A 24332-nucleotide genomic window follows, 5' to 3' on the forward strand; every position below is an offset into this window, starting at 1 on the left:
TCAGTTTAATGTACAACTCAATTCCCTTCCCTCCCTATTCTTATTTTCTTTTCTGCCGTAAGTATGCTTTCTACAGGCTGTCTCCAAATACGCCACAGAACTTTTCATCTGTAGTCTCTTGCCCAGGCAGCTTCTCATCTTTGTTTTCTGCACATAGTCCTTACTCGTGTGCTGCCAACCTCTCTCTCCATCTGTGTTTTTATGATTTGAAGGCTGTACGGGCACTAACGCATTTATTTGGGCACTTTTACCCCTCCTGTGGATAGGAAGCCTTTTAGAAGGACTTACACCATTCAAAGCACTGTGGAGGTATCTTGTTTCTGCAACACTGCCTTGACTGTTTCTTGTCTAAGCTTCTTCCAACTTTTTTCCCCCCTTAGGTGGCTGCTGTAACAGTGTACTACACCCAAGAACTTCGCCTTCCAAAGCCAAGCTGTTGTGAGCAAGGCCTGGCCTTGCTCAGTGTCTTCTCCACTCCAGATTACCTCTGTGATGCTTTGCTTTCGTACAGTCCTTTGTCTCCTGCTCCAAACAGCCCTGGAAGTGCCTTAGCCAGATGGCTCCACTTTGCTAAACATTCCTGTCTTGCTTGTGAGTGCGAAACGACGACCGTGCAGCTGCAGAAAAATGTGTTCTTTGGCTTTTCCCCCCTTGCGGTGCCTCTCTGGCAGGAGGGGAGGGAGCGGAAGGTGGAGGAGAGGGGAGTGAGAGGGAATGTCCTCCTTTACTGCCAGCTTTTGAGACACCAAGAAGGAAAAGATGAAATCACCCCAGCTGCCCTCCCCTTGTTCACTGCAAGCCTTTGTGCAAAACCCCAGCACCTGCGTTGGCTGAGCCACAGAGCTACACTGAGATGCAAGCAGAGGAGGAGAAAAGCTTTTGTTATCTCCTTCCCTGTTTTTTATCTCGAAATCCACCCCAGAGGGGAGCTGCTGGCCCTGCGCATTCCTTAACAGCCACATGCCTGCCTGACCACGGTGGGCTCTTGCGAATATACCACGCCTGGGGAAGGCAGCTGAATCCCGCAGCAGGATCAAAACCCACGGCTCAATCTCCTCTGCCCTCAGCCCTGTTTTTTGGGCGGGCTCGTGTCATCTGTGTCCCCCTCCCTGTTCCCTCAGTGCTGCGCGCTGTGCGTGACAGTGACAGGAGTGAAGCTGTGGGAACCTGTGACCCAGCACAGGAGGAAGGAACAGTGCAGGACAGGGAAATTCATCACCAGGGAGTCTTACTTCAGCAGGGGGCTGCTGTCAGGGTTGATCTGTGATTGTGTAGAGCACTATCATCATCATAAAATACTTTTAAGAAGTACTAAGCACTTTTAATAAGTACTAAACACTTTCAATACCTTTCCCGCCCTCCCAGGTGCCATGCACTAGTAGGATTCCAAGTGGTTTGTGGATTTTTTTTTTTCCTGAAAACAATTCCATTTGATTACATCTTTCTGCAGCCCTTGAGCTTTTACAAATTTGCCTACAGCTTTGGGTTTTGACTGTACAGTGCAGCTTGCAGTTTAAACCAGATCATTTAGACATATTGCTACTGTTCCCAAAGAGTAGCCGTAAAATTTGCATGTCAAGAGATTTACTGTTTCCACCCCGTATCCAGAGCAATGCCACGTGTTCTTGTTAGAAACATGAAACCTGTTGTACTTCTGTTCTAAATACATCTGGTCACAGAAACTCCACTCCAGGGGCTACTCTGTTAACTTTTGTACCCTACCCCAACTCATATTTTCCCCATTTTGCCACATTTTTTAGTAGAACACTTTTTTATTTAATAAGCACTGCTGCTGTGTTGCTTAACAGCTACCCGCCACATATGGTACAAACCACAAGATTATTATTACCTTTTTTTTATTACCTTTGTCACACTGTGCTCCTTATATGCTGAAATCAGCTTCTGCCGATAGGTTCTCAATTCCGCTGGCTGAGCGAGTGCAGCGTCTTTGTTGCCAAATTCTGTTTTAATATTGGCCTGCCGCTCCAAACTTCAGCTCCGATTATATTTAGGCCTTGCCTCTGGTGTCGTCACCCCAAGTTTTTGGTGAGCTTTTTCCTTTTCCATTTTTACCTCAACTTTTGCATTTGTTTTTATAAAGACTTTTATACATTTTTGGCCCACGGTCCGCCTGGCTCAGGGAGAATTTGAGCCTTTTTCCATTTCGTCCCGTGTCTAATCGCCAGCAGGCTGGGGAGCTCCTTCCCGTCGCCTCGCTCTTTCATCCCTAAAGCTTCACATTCTGCTGCTGCTTCTTCAGCTTCTCGTGCTTTGGAAAACAAATCCAATATTCCCTGAGAAGCTTCTTACCTTGAGATCTGGTTATCCCTGAACGTGTATCCGAGGGGGGTTATTTCGGTTTGATGGGATCGCTCGAGCAGGACCCTTGCTCTTCTGCCTTGAAGTTTCTGTTCAGCCGGTGGCGTGCCCGGCCGTGAAGGGACAGTCGCTGCTGTTTTCAGCTTGACCCGGTGGATTTGCACAGGGAGCAGTGCCGAGTATAACTATCCCGTAACCATCACAGAATCAAAACATTTAATTAATGTGGGTGTCTCACTTTCCACTCGTAGAGCCACACACAAACTTCCAGGGACCTTTCACCTGCAGCATGCCTAAGTATTAAGTGATGAAGGACTTACCTGTTACGCAGCGGTGTCACCCTTCCCGCAAAAGACAGTTCTTGTCTTTACACTTTAGCTGCTTTTTACTTCTGGATTTTTTTCCCTTTTACATCTCCAGTAGAAATGTGGACTTTTAGAAGAGATGAGGTGATGTCCTTTAACCACAATTTTCCGCTTTGTTGCTGGTTCACTTCACCAGAGACACATGTCTAATGATCACCAGAAAAACTTAGGATTCTCTTCCAATTCATATTTACTTATTTTCAGCAGCAGCAGTCTTGCTGTCAGCCCTGTAGTTCCTGTAATTCTGTGCAAAAATCACCCCTTTTCTGCTTTCAACTCAAAAATGCATATCCTCTGCCACTTTGTGGCCTTCCAGACATCAGCTTTGGTCTCTTTATTCTTTATCTGCTTCCTAATAATTTTTTCTCTGTACTTTTCCCAGTGTCACCCTACACCACCTCCCAGCTGATCTCTGTTGCTGCCCCTCTAACACCTCCCCTCAAGGCTAACCCAGTTAGGTTTATCTTTTCAAATAATTTCCCCTTTTCCAAGGGGTATTCCGTTCATCTGCGCACTTTCAAACCCACCAACCCATTTTTATATCAGTTCCTAGCAAGTGAATAAAAATATGCTTAAATATTCCAAAGTTTTTTCTGTTCTGGAACAAATGTATGATAGAAATGCCACTGGAGCTGACAGAAATTTAGAGCAGGAAAATGTTGTGGACTAAGCAGCCTCCCCAAGCTGCTGCTTTTCTAGAGACACTCTTAATGTGAAATAGATCCTTATTGCTAACGAGGCAGATGCTATCGTCACTGGGAGACCAGTGGCTGGAAGTTGTGATTTTTTTTTTTTCCTATAGCACTTTCAGCATTACAGTAGTGATTTATTTTACTCAAAACAGGCGAGTGGAGAAGCAAGGAGAAGCTGAAGTTCACCAGCTCAACGTTTCACACCGGGACAACACACCTCTCCCAAAGCCGCGTGTCCCCACAGTTAACATCTGGCAGTGAGAATTTGCTAAATTCCTTCGCTCTCTGAGCCAAGCACCGTTTCAGATTAAAACCGGTAAGCAGCAGGCTGCAGCACGGAGCACGCGGTGGCCGCTCCCCTTGCCTGGGCAGGTAATAACTTACTGTCAGTAACACCTCCTGGCTGGGATGCTTTTGCAGCCGCAAAAGGTCATTTTTAGCTGCCGCGCGTGCACTGTACGCCCCTGCGATCAGCAGCACGCCCGGCGCGTTCAGCAGCCTGGCTGGACTCCGGCCTCCGCGCCAGTCCTGCAGCCGTGAGAGAGCAGTGCCATGCCAGCGAGCCTTGCTGGGAAGACAGAAAACCTTCAGGTTGAGCAGGAATTTAAAGCATTTTTGGCGATGGCTCTTGCTTGAAGCGTACGGTCAGCTCTAGTGCTGGCTCGCTCGTCTCTCCGTGGGAAATCTTGTCGACTGGCTTTTCTTCGAGAAAATGTGTCAGCCACAGCTCAGGCTCCTGCTCAAAATATCTACATTGTGATGTTGGAGGACGCCTGAAGAGTCAGATGCGTTTCCTTGGAGGATGGATAAAACACTCAACTCCCTTGTTTTGCAGAGAAGGTGCGTGAAATTCCTCATGTTTGATGATCACGGTATATGAAAACACCCAAAGCAGGGCTGTGCAGCAGAACAGAGCTGCGCGCTGCGCCCATCACCATAAATTCACGCAGCGGTGGTGCCGCAACCCTGCAGAGCGCTGAAGAGGCTGAGCGCCCGCTCCCTTCTCAGGCCAGCTGCTTTTGGTGAAGTACGCGGTTTCCCAGCACACCCACACACAAACAGGAGGCGGCCGGGACTGACCGATTATTCACTTTAGGCCATCTTTAATGGCGCAGAGACTCGCACCAGGTGTTATTTCAGAACTGCTTATTCTGCAACACTGAAATGACCGATTTTCCTTCACAGGCAAGACCCGAAGGTACCAGCTGCATCCACCGAGATGATCTTCTCAGCTCCCTTCCAGCTGTTCTCTGCAATGCTGTGATAAAACACTTCTAACAGTGCTCTGCTCCACATTTGCTAAGGCTCTGTACCCCGCGAGCTTAGTAAAACTCCGCTTCGTGACAACATCTGCTATTAACCCTTGCAGGGGACTGCAACAGGACAACCAAGCATGCAAGAGCCAGGCTTTACTGTTCTCTCCGCTCGCTCAGTAATACAAAGATTTCCTAACTGAAAGCATTGATTGCCTTCCCCGAGCCCCCTCTCGCTTTTCCAATTTGCAACCACAGCACAACCATCCCTGCAGCTGGGACAGCAACTGCACGCTTGGACAAATTCCCCTTTGGAAAGCACTGAATGGAGCGGGAGCTGGTTTTATTTCTGTTGCCGTTTCAGCGCAATTTAGCAGCTGGAAAGGAGGAAGAGAAACCGGTGCCACATGACCAAAGCTTTCCACAGATCACAGTCAGGCATCCCTGCAGCAGCATTTAAATAAGCAGGAGTTATTTCAGCAAACCACAGTTCCATGATGGTTACCAAAGGTGGCAAGCGGAGCCCCTTGGAAAACACAAGGGTAGACAACTTTGAATCCCTGCCGATATCCAAGGAAACTTAGTCACGCTGCTGGAAAGCAAGCGGGTTAATCAATCTCTTGCTGAGGTGGTTTGCCCATCACCGTGGTTTTCCTGCAACGGCTCCTTGCGGGTTATCTATCCACAGAGCTGGGCTGGGAGACGGGCAGCCAAGTGGGACCCTCTGGGCTGAAGCCTCCTCATCCCCAGGCTCCATCCTATGGTTGTTGCAGCTTGCACGTGGCACCCAGGCCCCATCAAACCGTTGCCTGGGAGCTTCTATCAGCGTGCGGCGTCTCGTGCAAGCCTCCGGGCTGGCACCTTATTAAAAGAAAGCGGCGTGCGAAGAGCTCACACTCCTGCTGACGCTGCTTGGCTGGAGATGCCGCTCAGTTGGCCTAGGATCAGGTAGCAGCAGAAGGCCAACGTCTTCCAAAGAGCAGAAAGGCCAAGCTCTCCCTGCCAGACCAACTGTGTAAATCGGGAGCTCAGAGCGCTTGCCAGCCCAAACATCTCCCGATGGCTCCATCCCCACGTAGCGCACAGCAGTCCTGACCCAACTCCTACCACACGGCATCTCACCACCATCACGTACTGACCTGCGGCCAACTCGCCTAAAGGCAGTTCAGCGCCTCAAGGCCAGAGGTGTTGGATCTAAGGGCATAAAAGCATTCAGGGGGGATCCGATTTTGAGCTTACTGCCCCCAAAGCTAAACCCTCTCACATCTATGAAAGAAATCAAGTGAGCAGCGCCAGGGGCATGGCTGTAACAGCTTCTCTGCTCTGCAGCGAACGCTTCTGACAAGGCAACAAGCTTCAGGTCCCTTCATCTGTAAAAACGACTCATGCTGGAATGAAACGCAGCAGGAACAATCACAGCCACCCTTTTGGCAACAAGACGCCGACATCTGCAATTGGTTTTAAACGTTTTCAGGATGCTAGGCGAGTTACCAGCACTTTTTAGAGGCCCTGTTTTTCCTTTATCAGAAAAAACGGTCTATAGGGTTGGAACCAAAAGCTCTGTGGGTCGCAGGAATGCAGCAACAACCGGTGTAAGTTACTACTGGCTTCAACCCGCCTTGTGCACACTAAAAGCCATCTCTGCAGAGGAATCCCTTCTCCCGAGCCTCTCTTGCTGCATGGCCTCTTTGGCTACCAGCACCTGCACCAGGGAGGGCTGATCCCGGGCAAAAGATTTTTCCACACACCAAGGTCTGCCCCCGGACCCGAGGCTTCTTGAGAAAACAAGGTTAAAACCTGAACATGCTAACACAAGCTGAGAGAGTGCAACGTCTGGTATCAGTGTATTCCCTGACCTCGTTCACAGAAACGGCCGATCCATTTCTGAAAACACTTTCCTAGAAAGAAACCAGCCTTAGGCAGACACCTGGCCTGGAAATTTGCTGTTTGACTGCTTCAGGTTTGGGGACATTTTCAGCAATAAACGGGGATGTAAGCGATGCATCTGCTCCTCCTTGCCCGTGCCTTTGACAGTGCGCACAGCCTCTGCACAAGAAGGGCTCCCAGCAGTGGAAATGGCTTCTAACGCAGCTCTTTCCTGCCGAGCTGCATTAACTCCCTGCCACGTTCACGAGCCTGCCCAGATGATGTGTTTAAATACCTTATAGGACCAAGACTGGGAGAAAAAAAAAAACCCAACGCACCCAAACCTTTAGTATTCTTGGGGGAAATTTGCTGTCTTCCCTGCTTAGGCTTTGCTGTAATGTTAGGTAGGAGTAACCACAGCTCACCTCTCTGCACTTACGTAAAGCGAGGCTCCCACAAATCACATTCCCACAGGAACCTCTTTTAATTAATTATCCCTTTTCTGTTTCATGTATCTCTTAGAGTTTTTTTGTATTTTAATACCCTTCAGGAGAAGACGTGTTGCAAAGATCTTCCAGGACCATGGGCCACATCCTGAGGAGCCAGAACTGCCTGCAAACCTGGGCTGATCTAGAAGGCGACTGAAAAGCAACCACATCATGGTACGGGTGCAGGTAAGCAAGCGGCACGTGGCAAACAGCGCAAGGGGAGCAGAGGAAGCAGTTTTGGTCCAAGACTGGTGTCAGATATGCTCCTTGCGGTGACATTGGTGGGAAGTTGAACCTCAAGGTAACATACCCACCGCTGGAGACCTCAAGGTCTCGTGCACAAACTGCTCACTGCACTCCACATGCAGCTTAACTGATCTAGCTTCAGAAAATGCAAAGCTTGCCATGCTGCAAACCCACCTTTTCAGAGCCTTTGGGTAATTCTGACAACAAAACCCTTAAAACCTCTGTAAACTCCCTTCCTGGCATTTGCAGGACACTAACAGGGCAAGTTCACACCCCCCTGGAACATTTAACATTAAAGGCTCAAACAAGGAGGGGAGAGACTTTGTCATCTCTCCTCTACCGACACGCTCTCCATTCCCATTGCCTCCAGCCAGTGGTTTTCCAACTCTTTCAGCCAAAAGATTCAAGCTCCCCCAACAAATTTCCCTGCCCTGACACACTTGGATTCACGTGGCTGTTCAAAGGCTCCAGCAATTCCTTCCTTTCCGATTCAAGGCAATCGATAAATAAATCACAGTCCTCGCACGGCATGGCTCCGGTGTCGCATGCTTACGTTCCCAGCAGGCTCTGACACTGCCCATCCTCACAGAGGAAATTCATCAGATGCACAGACCGGCTTGGCAAATATTTGGCCTCATTTACACACAAACTCGCATCCATTTAATTCAACTATTTAACTGCTACAAACCATCATGTACCTGCTCACGTTCTGCCTCAAAAATGACTTTTCCGAGAAGAGCACCCACACGACCTTCTGCAGAGGTTTAACAAACGCACCTTGAGGCCCGCTGGGTGGGGGTTTCCGTGCGGACGAGCCTTTTGGAGACCTCGAGAGCGCCCGTCGCCAAACCGCTGGGCCCAACTGCAAGGCCGGGAGGGGAAGCGGCTGAGGACGAGGAGTCGCTGGATATCGTACAAGCAGATACATACATATGCATATATTAAGGGTGAGAATATTTTTTCTTTTTTTTTTTTTTTTTAACAAAACATCAGAGAAAAGTGTTTTATTGTTACTTAAAAAAAAAAAAAAACCCGAAACAATGCTCTAGTGTTTTAGGCCATGGATTCTCTAGCTCAGATTCATGGCGTGGAACACGTTAACAGGGAAAGCGTCTCGTGGACATCTCCCCTCCAGCCACAACCAGGCACCCTCCTCCCTTCCCCCTGGTGATCAAGTAACATCCTTATGCAAGTACAGCAATTGTTTACATGTAAAAGTAAGATTAGGAAAGTATTTAATGTATTTGTAGCCTTTTTTTTTTTTTCCTTGTTTTTCCTGTTTTTGTTTTTTTTTTTAAAAAAAAAAAAAAAGAAGTGATTTAGCAGCTGGAAAGAAAGACAGCATCATGTGAGCAGCTAGTGCTGCACCGACCACCAGCAAATGCTCCACAGGTTACTCGCGGTCCACGGACCACAGTTCACAAACTACATTTTAGGGCTTCACAAACTTTGCAGGCTGTATTATGGTAGATGCTTCTTCACAGTGAGAGCCAGCAGGTCATCTTTGGTTGTTGAAGAGAGACACACAAGAGACTTAATGTACTCAGCAGCAGCTCAGTTTGGAGGACTGCGTGGCACTGGGGTACGGTTGAGGTCCCTCTGGGCACACAGAAAACATGCGCTCCGACTGCACTGCAAAGTGACCTCTGTTAATCTGTACCCGGGCTGCACTCAGACTTCAGACACCATCACGGGGTGGGCAGAGCTGGGAAGAGCACCGCAACGCTTGTTCCACCTCTTGACTCGTGTAGGGCGCTTTTGTTTTCACCCGTACGGGTCTTTGGGTTCCTTAGGCACAGCAAGGCAACCGGCAGATGCGAAGGGCAGCGGCAGAAGCTGGGCGGCAACGGACGCACGAGCTGTGGCGAAGGGCTGTCGGTTCTCCGCTCGAGCGGCTGCGACCTCCGCAGCTACCAGGGTCCCAAGTCCCCAGGACGACGCCACTGATCCAAGTCAAATGAGAGACACCACGGCCGCACGGCTGGAAAAACCGAGCTGGGATCAGGCACCGACCGCCCCCAAGGTCGTCTCCCAGCCTCGCGGCAACGTGCTGGGAACCAAATGCACCTACAGGGTACAGCAGCCCAGCCAGCTGCTCATCGGCCATTAAGTTCTCTCTGCAGAAAAGGTCTCCCAAGCAGCAACCCCCTTTTTTTTTTTTCCTTTTTTTTTTCCTTTTTTTTTTTTTTAAAACAACAATTGCTCTCACCCCTCTTTTTTTGGTAGACACACATACATACACACACTATATGTACACAATTTGGAACCGAGGATCTACACAATGAAAAGGAAGCCAGCACCGCTCAGAGATGGTGCACACATTCAGCAGCTGTCAAAGGAGAAGTCGTTTTACTTTCTTTTAAACTTGCAATGTTTGTCTTTATTTTGTTCTTTATATTTTGAAAGTGAAAAGAAATAGTATTGAGTCAATTTCTTTTTTTCTTTTTTTAAATATTTGTTCTATGTATTTACAAGCCTTAAAGTTGCTCTAAAGGTTCTGAAAGTATCACTAGTACTTTTTCCCCAGGGTAGCACTGTTTTGAATGAGTTATTTTCGGAGCACTCTGGTCCGCAGCAGTTTTCTCAAATGCATTTCCTTCCGTTCCAAGGTTATGTACGTTTTGATTACTATTTTCTTTTTAAATTTCTGAAGCAAGCTGAGAGGCAGGCAGAAAAATCTGATGACAATTAAAAAAAAAAAATTGATCTCTTCCTCACCTAGCTTACCCCAACCCCCTTGAAAGTTTTGTCTATTTATCATGCTTTGAAACAAAACTGAGGTGCATATGAAGGGGAGGGAAATTTATTTCTCTGCTTTTGTTCTATTATACAATTTGTTTACAGAAACTGCAAATTTAAAAATTACACTGGCATTTGCAGTCCTTAAAATAATAAATTAAAAGTTTTCAACTTTTTTTTTTTGCTAAACAGATTTGTTTCGCTTTGTGTTTTTGTAAGTATGAGTCCTTGTTTAAAAAGAAAAGAAAAAAAAGATTAAAACAGAAAATATTTTCTATAAATAATACATGTATTTTGGTTTAGTGCTCCCGCCCTCAGGTTTGAAGTTTACTTTTTTTTTTCCAAGTACCTTTTTTCCTCCATGATCACCTTTGTGTTTATCTATTTTTACCTCTCCCACTCGTGCATGTGTGGGGGAAGGGGGGGTCTGCGCGAGAATTGGCCTTGCTGCACTGTGATTGGCGAAGACGTGAAACTTTTTAAAAAAATACTTAAACTGTTTCTTTTTTTATTTTTTCCTCTGTATTTTAAGTTTTAATTATCCTCCGACTCCTCTTCGGCCTCCCGTAGCCACGTGAAGAATGCTGTGACAGATTTTAGCGCTACTCCTTTCCCGTTCTGCTCCGCTGGGTCCTTGCTGCTTTCCCACTTGTAGAAGGCATCCTCCGATATTACCTCCTCATCATACAGGCAATCAAAAAACATCCGCAACAAATCTGCAATAATGGAATAACGGGAGAGAACAGCTGTTAGTACTGTGCAGTTTAAGTCAGCGGACAAAGACGCGGTTACGGATAAGGGGATTAACGTGACCTTTAATGCAAGAGATGCAGATACAAGTAAAAGGAAGGTCTGTTACTGAGTTATTGCTTCCTGGCTGGTTACACACAGCTGAGAGGGAAAGCAGATCCCTCTGATGCTGTCGGATAACACATGCTCCGCAGAAAAGGGAAAGCAGCCGTGGGAACGTATTATCTAGGGATTGGCTGGCAAGCAGAATCCACAGCAGCCCGTCCTCCCCTCGCTGGACCGTGCAACCTGGCAGCCTGGCTCCTCTCCAACACCTGATTTTTCGCAGCTCAGCAGGAGGGCTAACGAACGACTAGCGCCTTAAAGCTAAGGACGATCAAGTCGGGTGGTTTTGGGCACCCTCTGATTTTGTGCTGCAGACTCCCCGGGAATCCCTGTTTCTTTGGCAACTCCCTCGCCTCTTTTCCAACAACAGTTTTCTGCAGTGTCTCTGGGACAAGACTCATCAGTTGTCCAACTCATTTTACTCCCTCCAAGTCCACAGACATCCGTGGTGCAGCAATGTAGTTACAACGCCCGGTGCTCTCACATGTCCAGGTATTGCAAACTCAACAGATTATTTTTTACTGCTCTTTTTTTTCCTCTCTTTTTGTCAACAGAGATTTGTCCTTCCTTCTGCATGGCTGTTGCTTCTCTTGGAGCAACCAAGAGAAGAGCCAGCCTCTGGCCAAGCATTTGGGGACCTGCACTGCTCTAAAAGCTGGAATGTGGACAAGCAGAAACCACTGTATGCTGTTTCCTCTCATCTGCTATGTACAAAGGTAAGGAAAAGCACATCCTCTTCCCGTCTCTACCACTAGACTTTACTCTCACAGAAACAACCTTTCCTTATACTGTCAGGGTTCAAAGCCCCAGCACAGAGGCAACACTTACTAGGAGGCTGATCAAGTTTTACTATTGATGCTTGTAGTGCATAAAGTGCTTGTAGTTCCTTCTCTGTGTCTGAGTCTAGGTACTTGAGTAAGATCGGCACTCTCTGTTTGATAACAGCAGTGTCCACACGGAAGCTAGAAGAGTCCGCTGAGGGGAAGAGAAGAAAACAGGGTCAGCACAACAGTACACGGCAGCAGGGGGGGATCTTTTATCGCCTTTATTTATTCAAATAGAAATCACAGATACAGGTTAGCATGGAGAGAAAAGAGGACGAGAGACAACAGGAAGTATTTCTGATCGATGGCTTTTTCTGGAAGTCTTGGTTCTTCCAGTTCCCCAAATTCAACCAGTATCTGCAGCGACCCTGGCCCTAACCAGCCTGCTGACACACGCAGAAGAATTACAACCTCACTTTGCAGTGCAAATTGTTGTGTTTCCACAGACAACTGGATGTCCAAAGTACGTACAATGGCTAGGGCTAAAATTTCAGTTATAGAGAAGGTTTTTAGAAAATTGTATCTTTTTTTTCTAAAAATACTAAGGCAGAAACGGAATCATAAGCTGCGTATGACACAGGTAAATCAGGAATAGATATAAAAAAAGCATTAGAAGTCGATCAGCAACATGGGTAAATTATTCAGCAGGTTTTAAGTAGATCATGCGACACAATTAAGTGATATTGTGAAAACAAGAGGAAAAAAATCCTCAATTAGAGGCAAGGTCAAAACGTGAAACAGAAGAAGATGTTCCTGATACACATCAGGGAACCCTTAAACACTTGTAATCAAATCTTGTGTCACTTCGCCATTAACACTAGGTGGCATCAGAAAGGTTCTGTTCTCAGGGAGAAGAAAGGAGCTGGGCTGTTTTTCCCCTCACAAGATGAAGTTCAGACCATTCTCTCCACCGAGCGTGACTCTTACAGCTAAGAGCAGAAGCGGGTGCTTTACAAGCGCAATTTTTTGCCTTGCCAGATGCCAACAGGAAAGTTAAAGAAAACAAAGTCCACCGACCAGATGTTTCTGGCTGCAGCTCTTTATTCAAGCCCCCCCCGAGGGTCTGAGGCTCACACGTCTGACTTGGGAACCCACCCTTCCTCCCTTTCCAGCCAACTGCCGTACATTCAAGTAATCCTCATAAACTGTTTTTCCAAACCTGCAACTTTGGACATAAAACTATTAACAAGACAGAGATTCAGGCTGGCTTCTCTTCTGCAACCCACGCTTCCAACTCGCACGTGCGAATCTGCAATGGTAGAGCGCCCACACGTACTTGCTGACACAGGAGTGGAAATGCTAATTATCTTAATAATGTCTAGCGCATTTCTACCTTCGCTGGAAAAATCAATGAACAATCTGGCATTACTCAGAGCTGTCTGAAACGTCTGCTCACGCAAGGTCACCGGGACATGCCGGGGCCTTGAGAACACCGTAACTGGCAAAGCGCCTGGCTGTCGCAGGGGGAACGGACAACCTGCTCTCGAGCACTAGAATTCAATACGGTGCAAAAGTCTTAGTGTGTGATAAAAAACAGCCCCAGGGGAGGGAAAAGTGATATAAACCCGAAAAATATAAAATAATTCTTTGCACGTTTGGTTTGTATGATGTTTACATTGCAAGTTACTCACCTATAATAGCTGCTTTACAAACTGCTGTCATTAAAGCTCTAAGGAATGTAGGTGAACTCATCTGGCTTTCATCTAGATTAGCCTGAAATCAAGAGTAAATGGACCAGTTAAAAACACGCCGCTGTGTGAGAGCAACTGCTTCCAAACTCCACCGCTGAATTTGGCAGCAAGTTCAAGTTCAGCAAAAGCTGCTGCAGTAGAAATCCAGCTCACCCCTCTGCAAAAACTCAGCTTTTCCCTTCACTTCTTGAAACTAGCTCAGGTACGCCAACATGTAACAACAGTTCTCATGTGATCAATACACCATTTAACCACTCCCACAACTAGTCATTTGTCTTGAGAAACAAACCAAACCAACAATGCCTGGCTTTTGCAACGCCCTTATATATTTTCTAAGAGTTTTAGGCTTTTTCAACAAACTTTACAGCATGCTCCTTGGGTGGAGATTTGTTTGCTTTGTCGAAGAAATTCAGAGAATGGCTATGTAACTTGTCCAAGACTACAAAAAGCCCATGGGTGTCCCCAGATTTTCAGTGCTGCTTTCATTCCACTCTCGACTTCTCTAACGGCGGTAGAAAAATGACATTTCTAACACACTGCTCCAGCAACAGAAATAACTGAAATGAAGCTGGCCAAGATTTAGCTGTAAGCACAGATCTAAATGAATCAGGTTGGCTATAATTTCAGACACTAGATTAAAGATCTGGCTTAAAGGCTGCAGCCAGAGATAGAGGGCAAAAGACCAGTGGGCTGACAGGGCTTCCCCCCCCCCCCTTTTTTTTCCTTTTTCTTTATTTTCTCTTACAGTGCCTGGTCCAATGCATTGGGAAAGGTACACGTGCCCTCAGCGACTGCCGAGGACGTTTTTGCAGCGCAGCAGGGCACGCAGTTGGGCAGGGGGGAATTTGCATCGGTCATGTTGCAAATAGCAATGAGAAACTTTTATCCCGTATTTGGGAAGAAAGAATGTAGCAGCATAGCTCTAAAATGTAATAAGTAGCCAGAAGCAGTGTATTCTGTGTCAAAAAGTCTACAGTATTTAAAAGGCAGTTACACATAAGTTACATACAGAAGTTGTATGTTAATATGGCTAAAATTCTTTCTTCCTAAAGCTTACTATGAAATAACTGACTGATTTTATTATAGATTTTAATTTTTGGAAGTGTTGATTGCACAGACCTAATCATCTTAGTGTCCTATGCCTAGGGAGGAGCCTGCAGAGGTGCTCCTTCAGATGAGAAAATATTTACAAATGCAGCTAACGAACTGTGTGCAGGGAAGGTGAAAATAGTCTTTGTACCTCTACCCAGTCAAAGATTTGTTCATCATTCGCCTTGTCCTCAACAATGAGTTTTTCTAGCTGCTTGTTCAGCTCTTCCGCAGAGAGTTCTTTCTCTGAAAGTGCTTCTGAGGAACTGGAACAGTCGGACTCCGTGAAGTCCAACTTCTGCAACATCAGAAGTGATAATGAGAATTAGTTAAATATACTTTCCTATGCTGAATTATACCAAATTGAGGCAGCAAGCTACACTTTATTCTGCTTTCTGGCATCTTTCAACTGCTAAGTTATCATTATAACGATTTATATACTTTTTCTGTTCCAAAGATTAGAAAGCATTTTACAAACAACGTAGGAACTACATTATCCAGCAAAGACAAGCAGGCATCTCAGAGCAACTCCAGCCCCGCACAATACGAGCACGCACAAAATAAAGTGCATGTTGCTCAACTAAAACGACGGGGAGCTGGAATGCAATTACCAGAACTGGCATTCGCTCAAAGAAACTGCAGCTAACGCCCCAATTCATTGCAAAATGCGACAGAGGATCTACAGTCCCCTCACCAAGCCCCAGACCTCGGTAATCCATTTCATTTCCTGCAGCGCAGCACTTCCTAAGTGCTAAAAGAGGGCAGTGGATCACTTGGAGCTCCGTAGGGAGACCTCCAGCTTCTTCCTTAGGAGCGCCACCAGCAAGAGCTGCAAGGTGCCCTCCATCAGGCCTGGCTCCTCTCGGCTGTGAAACCCTCCGGGATGATAATGCAAGGTGGGATGAGTGAATAATTGCTACCGTTCATTCTGGCCCTTCTGCAGATCATCCATGCTTGCTGCAAAACTCATTCTTGAGTTCGTTCCCCCCAGCTGGAGAAAAAGATCTCCCAGAGGAAGCCAGCTGACGGGAGATGTGTGCCCGGGATCGGAGGGAACAAGCCCGTGTGTTTCAGAAAGGAGGTGCTGAAATAATCTAACCCCAACTTGGTGAGGGAGACACTTCACCCCACATCCCATACCAACTGTACGTAAGAATGGGATGGAAGAGGATGAACCCATGGGGCGTGGGGCCAAAAATCAGTGTGCCAAAATCACTAAGCAGATGCTTGCTCTGAACTCACTTGTTCCATGAGAAAGGTATGTACATCCTCCCCTTCGGGTAAGTAGTCCTTCCAACTGAGGCCAGTCTCCCTCCATAAGGCTCCCACTTTCTTATGGCTCTAAAACACAAAACAATTTGTTCATTTTAAAGACTTGAGACACAACCAGGGGAGCTTACACAAGCTGGAGCGGTGCAGCTGTGTCAGAAGAAATAAAGAACCATTCAGCCACCAAACAAGATGCCTAGCAATGAAGTGAAAACATCTGGAAATCCCGTGCAAGAGAAATCATATATGCAATCCTGCCACAGGTATACACATCTTGTCAAGTGGTCAAACGCCACGGTGCTGGGTAATAAACAAGGCATAACGTGACACGTGGGGTTTGCAACAACTTCAGCCCAGAGATTACCTACGAAAAGTGACACATCTGAGCAAGGCACAGTTTCCCACGGCCGTGACACAGAGCTGGCAGTTAGATGACTTAGATTCTTCTCCCGACTCTGTCATTAACTTACTCTGTGACTCATTCTCCCCCTGCCTTGACATTAAGGCACCAGCAAATTAGCTACTTTTAGAAAATAATGATTTACATGGCTGTTTTCTGTGCAGAGATCAAGCCTCAAATTCAGGTACGTAATACCAAGTTCACTCTTCAATTCCTAGAATTTATTGCAAACCTTGAGAAAAGCGCCTTTGCAGCACATACAGTTCAACCTTCCGCATCCTCTAATGTCATGCTGACCTTTCGGTATCCTGCCTAAGATGGCACATATACAATTGTGACAAGAATAAAAATACTAGTAACCAGCAGCTCTTTTCACCCCAATGCTTTGCCAAAACTTTTACCTTACAGCACCCGCACAAGGGAGATCATTGCGTAGCCTAAGTTAAGCGCTGATAAAAGCGGCCTGATTTTCAGTTTACAAAGCAGATTACAATTTTAAGTTTACAATGCAGATCATTAAGAGCTAATTGTGCATAGTTCCTGCTATGATTCATCAGGATCTGAATTAGATGACTGATACTACATTGAAATTCCCGAGTCCAAGTATTGGCCTGGACGAGATCGAATTAGAAAGCTGTGGCAGAAACGGAAACCCGAGGCTGTGCTTCAACCCCCAGAGCACAGCAGCTTTTCTTTCACAGAGAAAAATAAATGGAAGTCGACTGTCCAAACAAGCATAAGACTAAAATAAATAAATAAAAAATCACTATTTGCACTGCTAGACTGAAATGCTCCTGGAACATTCAACCTTATTTGAACGCATGCTTTAAAAAAAAAAAAAAAGGGGCAAGTGAGGGATTTTACAGGGTTGAAAATAGACACTATCCAAAGTGCGGTATTTAGCTGGATTGAAAAAAAAAAAGAAAGACAAAAAATGGAGACAGAGTTATAGGGAAACCACCAAACTGTTTGGACACACAACTGTGAAATGTGTAAGAGAGCTCTAGAAGTTACAGGGTGAAAAGGTGTCACTACCCCTAGTGATGGGTGAATCTTAAGAGTTGGCAGGTTTAGTTTGGATAAGCACCCAGAAGTCTGAGAGGCCATCTGAAGCTTATCCGAACCCTCAGAACCTCTCCGATCTGCAAGAACAGCTCTCTCGCAAGATTTCCGGCACTTGCTGCTTCTGGTCAGCCCAGAAATACCTTGAGAATGTCCCTCTTGCAGTATTTCAGCACTCTAGCTTCTGGAAGAAGCCAGGTGCAAAGGTACCTGCAAAAGGGAAAAGCGATGAGAAAAAAAAGAAGTTAACTCAACTTTTTGGAACCTCGTAAGGCTTGGTTTTGAAACTGGGGATGAAGAGGCAGGTTTCCTAGGTTATCTGGACTGGCTGGCCCATCCCTAAATATCTTCACGTGGGAAATGTGTAGGCTTCATGCATAAATATGTACTCGCTGCATCCAGCTCCAAGCTACAAACAGTACCCCTGGACACTTACCATTTGTTTGCATAGAAGGTGCAAGATTTCAGCAAGCAAGACGCCGGCTCTTCCCACAGGAAGCAAAGGTTTGCTAAATTCTCTAGAATGAAAAGAAAACCAGATATTTTTCCTTATCATTTCAATTGTCTGAAGATGGTTTCATCCTCATAAAACAGTGCGCCGAGCCTGGAATGCAAGGCAAGGGGTAGCGATCTAACTGAGGCAGGAAATCACCTTTAACTTCTGCCAGGGATAAAGGATTTCGTCTAGCTAGCGCTGCCGATAAAACAGACTTCGGTGATGCAGTGCACTTGCCACAACAGGGCTAATTACAAAGACTTTATTTTTATGTAACGTTAAATCCACTCAGTTTTGTGGGATGCTGCATTCGGGTAGCAGGACCCCTTTTGGGGAAAAGGCTATTATTTTCTTAATACACTACTTACAGGAAAAGGGAACCATTCAATTGGCTTCTAGTTAATCCCCAAATATATAAGGACATGTACAAAATACAGAAACTCTGGTCCTGGAAGCAGTTTCCAGTCTTGCAGGCAAGGTTTTGTGCCCCTTTAAGGCAACGTCCAGGTGGTAGTTACTACACTCTGAGACATAAAGCGACACCTCGCTCTCTTCAAATCTAATTCTCACAGCTTCAGTGTGCTCTCAAATGACTCCGATTGTACAACTCTGGGGTATTTTTTAGCTCAGCTGAAACAACCAGGATTGAGGTAGATTTATGGATAAAACTTTCTCCCCTGAACGGTGACTACAGAGCAGCAAGCTCCCTTCCCACCACAGCTTTCAGTCTGGTGCAAGTCCCGAATGATGCGCAGCAAGCCTTTTATCACCGCGTACGAGAAGCTGAGTCTCTAACGCTACTCGTCTTTTATCTACTGATGGGAACCACGCTGTGAAAATACTATAGCATAGCCAGGCAGACAGCTCCGCTCCACCGACACTGGAAAAGAACAGCATTGCTTACTGTATAAGTTCTCTCATAGAGATTCCTCCTTCTTTTAACATGGGGGTCACCAACTCAGCTAGGTACAACCAAATATGGGGTATATCTATGGCCATATCGTCCGCCATCTCCAAGGTATCTGAAAAGCTTTAAAACAAGAAGGAAAAATGTCAAACGTTAAAGACAATTTGATTTGAGACTTTTCCTGCAAAGTAAATCTGCACTTTAAAAAATCCTTTGTTTCCCCCCCCCAAAAAAAAAGAAAAGGAAAGAGAAAAGAAAATCACAAAGGTAACAAAGAAAACCGTTGCCATCTTGTGCTTTCAGTGCTTCAAAACTACCAGGCGTGCATTTCTCCATGCGGTAAACATGGAGAGCATGTGGAAAAGGCATTGCCTTCCGTAAAACCAGCAGATACATCCAGGAAGGCTCCATTTACAATAATTCTTATATCCCAGTAACAAATCGCTTGCTAACTAGTAAAACCTGTAAAAGTAAAAAAAAAAAAAAAAAGCATTTTTGTCTATAAATACAAACCATCTAATAAATGGAGCCTTCTTAAAAAAATCCAAACACTTACAGAAGGGGGTTAATAATAACAGAAGTCCAAATGTAAGGTAATCAGCAAAATGTCTGTAAGGATGTAAAACAACACAAGAAAAAAGTTCAGTACACCAGAGGGAGGTTTCCATCCAGAACAGAAAACGCGGCAGGATGAATTACAAAATTGATCCCCAACACTGGATACAGTTTCCAGAATCGCTCAAAACTCTTCTTTCCGATAAAAGCCTTGTAGGTGGCTTCACTTCCCATGCCTGGTACAAGACGATCATTCTTCTGGCTGTCCCGCCAGTCTTCATCATGATTCATTTCTCCCTCAAACCCCTGAAAATTCTGGGGTCCAGTTTAGCGACTATAAACGCATATTTTCTCTTGTGCTTCAAAACCAGAAACCATCTCCTTTGCTTTGTTCTTTACGTCCTCTGCTACCTAGGTTTGTCCGAGCTTTTCTGCCAGAAATTGGTTTCCTGTTGTGTATCTCTCTAGACTTGCGCTGTGACCAGTACTCATCCCATAACCCCTAATTACACAGTAATTTGTCTTGTGTGAGTAAGTATAGTGGTTTTCGGTGTTCTTTTCATGTGCCCGCTGAACACTGCTTGCCCTTTCATCATCTTCAGGAGCTGTTTCACTTTGTTTATGCCACATTCAGACCGCACGGCCCACTATTTCATCAAGATCCTCCTTACTTGGCATCACAACCACTTATCCACACTCCAGGAGACACAGGAACGGCTTTAATCACAATCCATTATGGAAATGTATCACTTCAAACGAGTCGTTTTGACCATCAGCGACTGCGTGGACACAGACAAGTGTACTCCCTGTGGATATGTATTTTTTACCGCTGTTCCATATGGTTTTGAACTCAGGCTGCCTCAACTTTTTCTGTGAGCCGCTGGATTGCATCACGATGAAACTCACTGCCAGACAGGGGCGCAGGGAGATCACCATCGGAGCAGTCAGCGGTACCACGATGAGACGTGAATCAAATAAAAGCAGCAAGACAGGGCTAACTACCCAGAAACTCAGCATCTGAAAGCATTACTTCATCTGCTCGTTCGCTGGCTGCTTTTTGTGGTTATCCCCGTTTTAATCATCCTGCTCTGAGCCCCAGCGAGGACCGAGTGGTGCCGGGGACCTCCCTGGGAACGCGGATCGTTTTATGACTGGACACCAGTTCAAACCCAGGCTGGGAACACAAAACCCAGAGAGCCGAAATGAACCAGCAGCTGAAACTCGGATCTCTTGAGGAAGGCCTAACCTGTCTGATACCGCATCTGGCGCACATTCTCCTTCTCAGCCCCTCGAGGACACATCCGCTCCTTAGAGTTGAGTTGTCCTGAGAAATGGCATCGTATGGGTGAAGCCTGTTTTACCAGTGGGAGAGTGGCTGCGGTTCTGTGGATGCACAGGACTTCAGGCTACACAGCTTCCAGGCGTTGATGTCACGTGGAGATATTTGACTTCTTCCTCCTCTTTTAATCGTATTCAGTGATTTGCCAAAAGGCAAACATTGACAAATGCATCACAAACCAGAAATCTAAACACACACATTTAAATAGACACCTACATATTTGCTTAGAAATAAACACTTATATAAATACTGAAATATTTACATTCACTAAAGCATTTGAAATACTTAAAAACATATTAATTATATTACTTATAAATACACCCAGGTGAAAACACTCCTTCAAAATGGACGCACGGAGAAGGCAGGATACCAATGCAAGGTGGGAAACCCTTCCTCTCCAACACAGTGTTCATTTGCAACGAACGCTGAAGAAAAGGATCCGTTTCTACGCGCAGAATACAAACCCCTTGAAGAAATCCTGCTTGCTCAGCTTTCCCGACTGCACCAACTGATGTAATAACTGGCCCATGTGATCCCTGGTGATCTGACTCCTCTCGAGCGTCGACTCCACTCCCACTCGCACGAAAACAGGGAGCAGATCCTGGGCGCTCAGCTCCTCCACGCACTGCATTGCTTCCTGTTCAAACGACACACAGTTCCCTGAACTGAAAACATCAAAAAACGGGGCAGAAGAATGTTTTCTACTCTAAGATAATTTAGGGTGCACATCTTAGCACCTGGTACACAGGATGGGAATTTTTTTTTTTGATGGCGAATCATGAGACTGCTAGCTTTCGGGTTTTTTTGGAAATGAGTATTTAGTGAAGCTGCCAGGCAAAGGTGCTGAACTAGGCTGTGGAACCTCATCACAAATCACCACTGAGATGACAATTGAATAATAATAATAATAATAAAAAAAGATGAGAATTTATACCACGCAGGCAAAAATTTTTACAATACACAATCAGGCTCCAGGGTACAGTTTGGCTGCTCAGTGAAAGGATAGGAATTGTCTTCTGGATGCCACCAAAACGCCTATTATTTCATCAAATATCAAGCCAAGTCAAAAGGAGGACATCAGGTTAGATTCATTACTGATCTGATCTGGCACAGAAATGCCTGCGTTACAAACCCGCATCATATAAAGAAGCAGAAAATAGGTGGGGAGCACTTGGGGGAAGATGACCCCTTTTTCTAAAGCTTCTACTTTCTGGCACGTGCATTTTGTAACCTAAGCAAATAAACCACTCTTAAATAGAGACTTTCAGAGAAGCGCTCCGTGTCACACTTCAAGAATCTCCACTGTCATCAGCAAAGATCTTCCACTGACCTTCTAGGTTCAGCCCAACCGATCTCCACGGGCTTCCTGACTAAAGACATTCGCTCTTTGTCTCAGGTTATGCCTTTAGTTATCAAGAACTGGCAGCCCCAGACGCATTTCTGCAGGCCCCAAACGGCTTTTATTTCTGCGGGTCACAAGCCTGGCGGTCCCAGACCGTGCGCTCGGGTCAGAGCTCTTCCGTCAGATGTGCCTGACGGATCCTGGTGTCTCCAGGACAGACAGGTGAACACGCCACTGGTCGACCCTGCTGTCACTAGATGCCAACATACAGCTCAGCAGTTTTAATTTACAGTCAGGTTAAATACTGAAGACTAAACTCATGAGAAACAGCTATTCCTCTGCTATATACTACATTAACACACTCACATACGGCCTTATTAATGTGAGTTTAAGCTGAATTAGTCAGAAGCTTTGTTGCACGCCGCATTTGAAGAGCACTGAGAATTTACAATTATCAAGTAAGCCCCTAATGCAAACGAGCTGCCTCAATCTGATGTATTTTTTCTAACCAGGAGGTGCACTTCGTCTAATACAATTCAACTCTATTTCCATCCAGCCATAAAAATATGTCATTGTATTTACAAGCAGAGAAACTGAAGCAGCCCCTTAGCCCCAGATATCCAGGGGTTAGACTTCCAAGTCTATCGCAAAAAGAAAAAGGACCGGAGACCCCTTGGTTAACCAGCCCCGCCATCCCTGACTCCTCCTGCTGAGATCTGCCAGGCCACCACGCTGGGGGACATTGCGAATCCAAGTGTATTTTTTTTTTTCTCCAAACCAGGATTTAATAATTTCTCCTGATAACTAGATGTGAACCCAAAACGATCCATCATAAGAATATCCCTCTCCCCGATTTTAACTGGAAGCCCTATGAAGTGCAAGCAGCAAACTCTGCTTTTAGGGTGCCAAACCAGGAACTCCCTAGTGCTGCCATTTCAAACCTGGCAGGTTTTTAAAATTTATTTCAGCAAAAGATCAAACCAATCAGCTTTGCAGCGAATGTAACACGTCTTGCAAACTCCCTGGACAAGCTAAGAATCCATTTACAAGGGAAACAAAATTTCAACCTTTAACTAGGAAATAATGACAGCTGCTCAGTAATTTTCAATATTTATTAAAAACACTCTCGAGTGCTTTGTTCAATATTTAGTATTGCTTTATCTGCCTCCAGATCAGAACAGCACATGCTTTGATAACTGAGCGAAAACCTCAGTTTATTTTCCCACTAGCTTTTCTGCTTCCAAAATTGCTGTTATTATGGGGCTGCTCAGTGATTCATGACAGATACACATACATCCTGCTACTTAAAACACACAAGCTGGGCTATTTTTCCTATTACTAGCAGGGCAGAACACAAGTTTGGGAGACAACTGTCCTAAAAACGCTCACGGAGCTGCTGCTGCCCAAATTTGGACAGGCCCCACCGTTTCTGTTAGCTCTGTGCGAGCTGGGTGCTTACAAAGACGCTGTTCCTGGAGAGAAAACATACTCCAGTCCCACAGACCTTTCTGCTAAGTGAGGTTTTCATTTTGCTTACCTTAAAATCATTAATATGCAAGAACTCATCAATGATAGATTTGCATTTCCTCTCTATTTCCTCTTCTGATAGCGAAGGCTTTTCTTGCGCCGGAGCTGGGGGAGCTTCTGGCTTGGCTGGTAGAAAGAGAAGAAAACCAAACACGTTTGGAAAAGGAAAATCAGCATCATTTTCAGAGACGACATTCTGAAAACAGAAGTCACCGGAGCAGGGTGTGTTCCCTGTCCCATCACCAGGCACGGGGTCACTTCTTTCTTGGCTACATTTCCCCCTGTATGAACTCCCAATATTTCTGTAAATTAACCTTCTCGTAGAAACACAGCTGGCAGTGACACAGCTTGCAACACCTTCAAAGCTCTCTATCAACATTAAATAATTAAAACTTTGAGCTGTTACAGCATGCTGCAAATTTAAAACGTGCTGACTGTGATGGGCAGCAACCCAAAGCAATCTGATCCCATCCCCAAATCCTTGGTCCCCATGAAGTCCTTTACAAAGTCCCAAAGCTTCAAGACGAGCGTGTGCTGTGTCGTGGCAGTCGAGATTTATTCCTCACTGTAGCGGTTTCTAGATGTTTCCCAGGGAAGGAGCAAAACACTGTACTTATCACAAAGGTTCTGTCCACAGGGAACATCACCCTAAGTGTCCTCAATATTTTCTCCCTAACAAATCAGCTCAAGCTGGCAGGAGCAAAAAGTGGGAGCTGACAAGGTGACAAGCCACCCCAGTGGGTGCTAACGCCACACTGCACTGAGACCTGCTTGGAAGGAGGGCTGGCAACAACGTAGCGCTAAAAAGATACCAGGCACAGTCTGTCCCAGACCCAAATCACTGCTGTGGCCCTGGGAAATGTTTGGGAAGGGTAGATACGGCCTTACTGGGCACAGAAGAAGCATTTCTGCAGAACTGACACTGATTTTGGGGACTTCCAACCCAGAAACCAGCAGCGACAGGATGTAAGCAGGCAAGACAACGCCGTGGAGCGGTGTTTTGCCGGC

The 24332-nt window shown here is 45.8% G+C and overlaps 1 protein-coding gene across 6 annotated transcripts in view; it reads right to left on the bottom strand.

Moving 5' to 3' along the window:
• Positions 1 to 9582: 9582 nt before the first annotated feature.
• EIF4G3 (eukaryotic translation initiation factor 4 gamma 3) overlaps positions 9583 to 24332 on the bottom strand; it is a 148513-nt gene continuing 133763 nt past the window's right edge. For 5 of the 6 annotated variants that reach the window (XM_050909471.1, XM_050909467.1, XM_050909470.1 and 2 more), the window contains 9 exons: positions 23335 to 23450; positions 20920 to 21092; positions 18559 to 18684; positions 17595 to 17676; positions 15670 to 15768; positions 14579 to 14725; positions 13279 to 13360; positions 11652 to 11798; positions 9583 to 10684 (listed from right to left, as the gene is read on the bottom strand). In XM_050909471.1, the coding sequence (XP_050765428.1) occupies positions 10503 to 10684; positions 11652 to 11798; positions 13279 to 13360; positions 14579 to 14725; positions 15670 to 15768; positions 17595 to 17676; positions 18559 to 18684; positions 20920 to 21092; positions 23335 to 23450 (1154 nt within the window). In that variant the 3' untranslated portion in view covers positions 9583 to 10502. The remainder of the gene's footprint in view (positions 10685 to 11651; positions 11799 to 13278; positions 13361 to 14578; positions 14726 to 15669; positions 15769 to 17594; positions 17677 to 18558; positions 18685 to 20919; positions 21093 to 23334; positions 23451 to 24332) is intronic. The other variant, XM_050909472.1, reaches the window with a different exon arrangement.

Source organism: Gymnogyps californianus, chromosome 21 (genome assembly GCF_018139145.2).
Source record: "Gymnogyps californianus isolate 813 chromosome 21, ASM1813914v2, whole genome shotgun sequence".
NCBI lineage: Eukaryota > Metazoa > Chordata > Aves > Accipitriformes > Cathartidae > Gymnogyps > Gymnogyps californianus.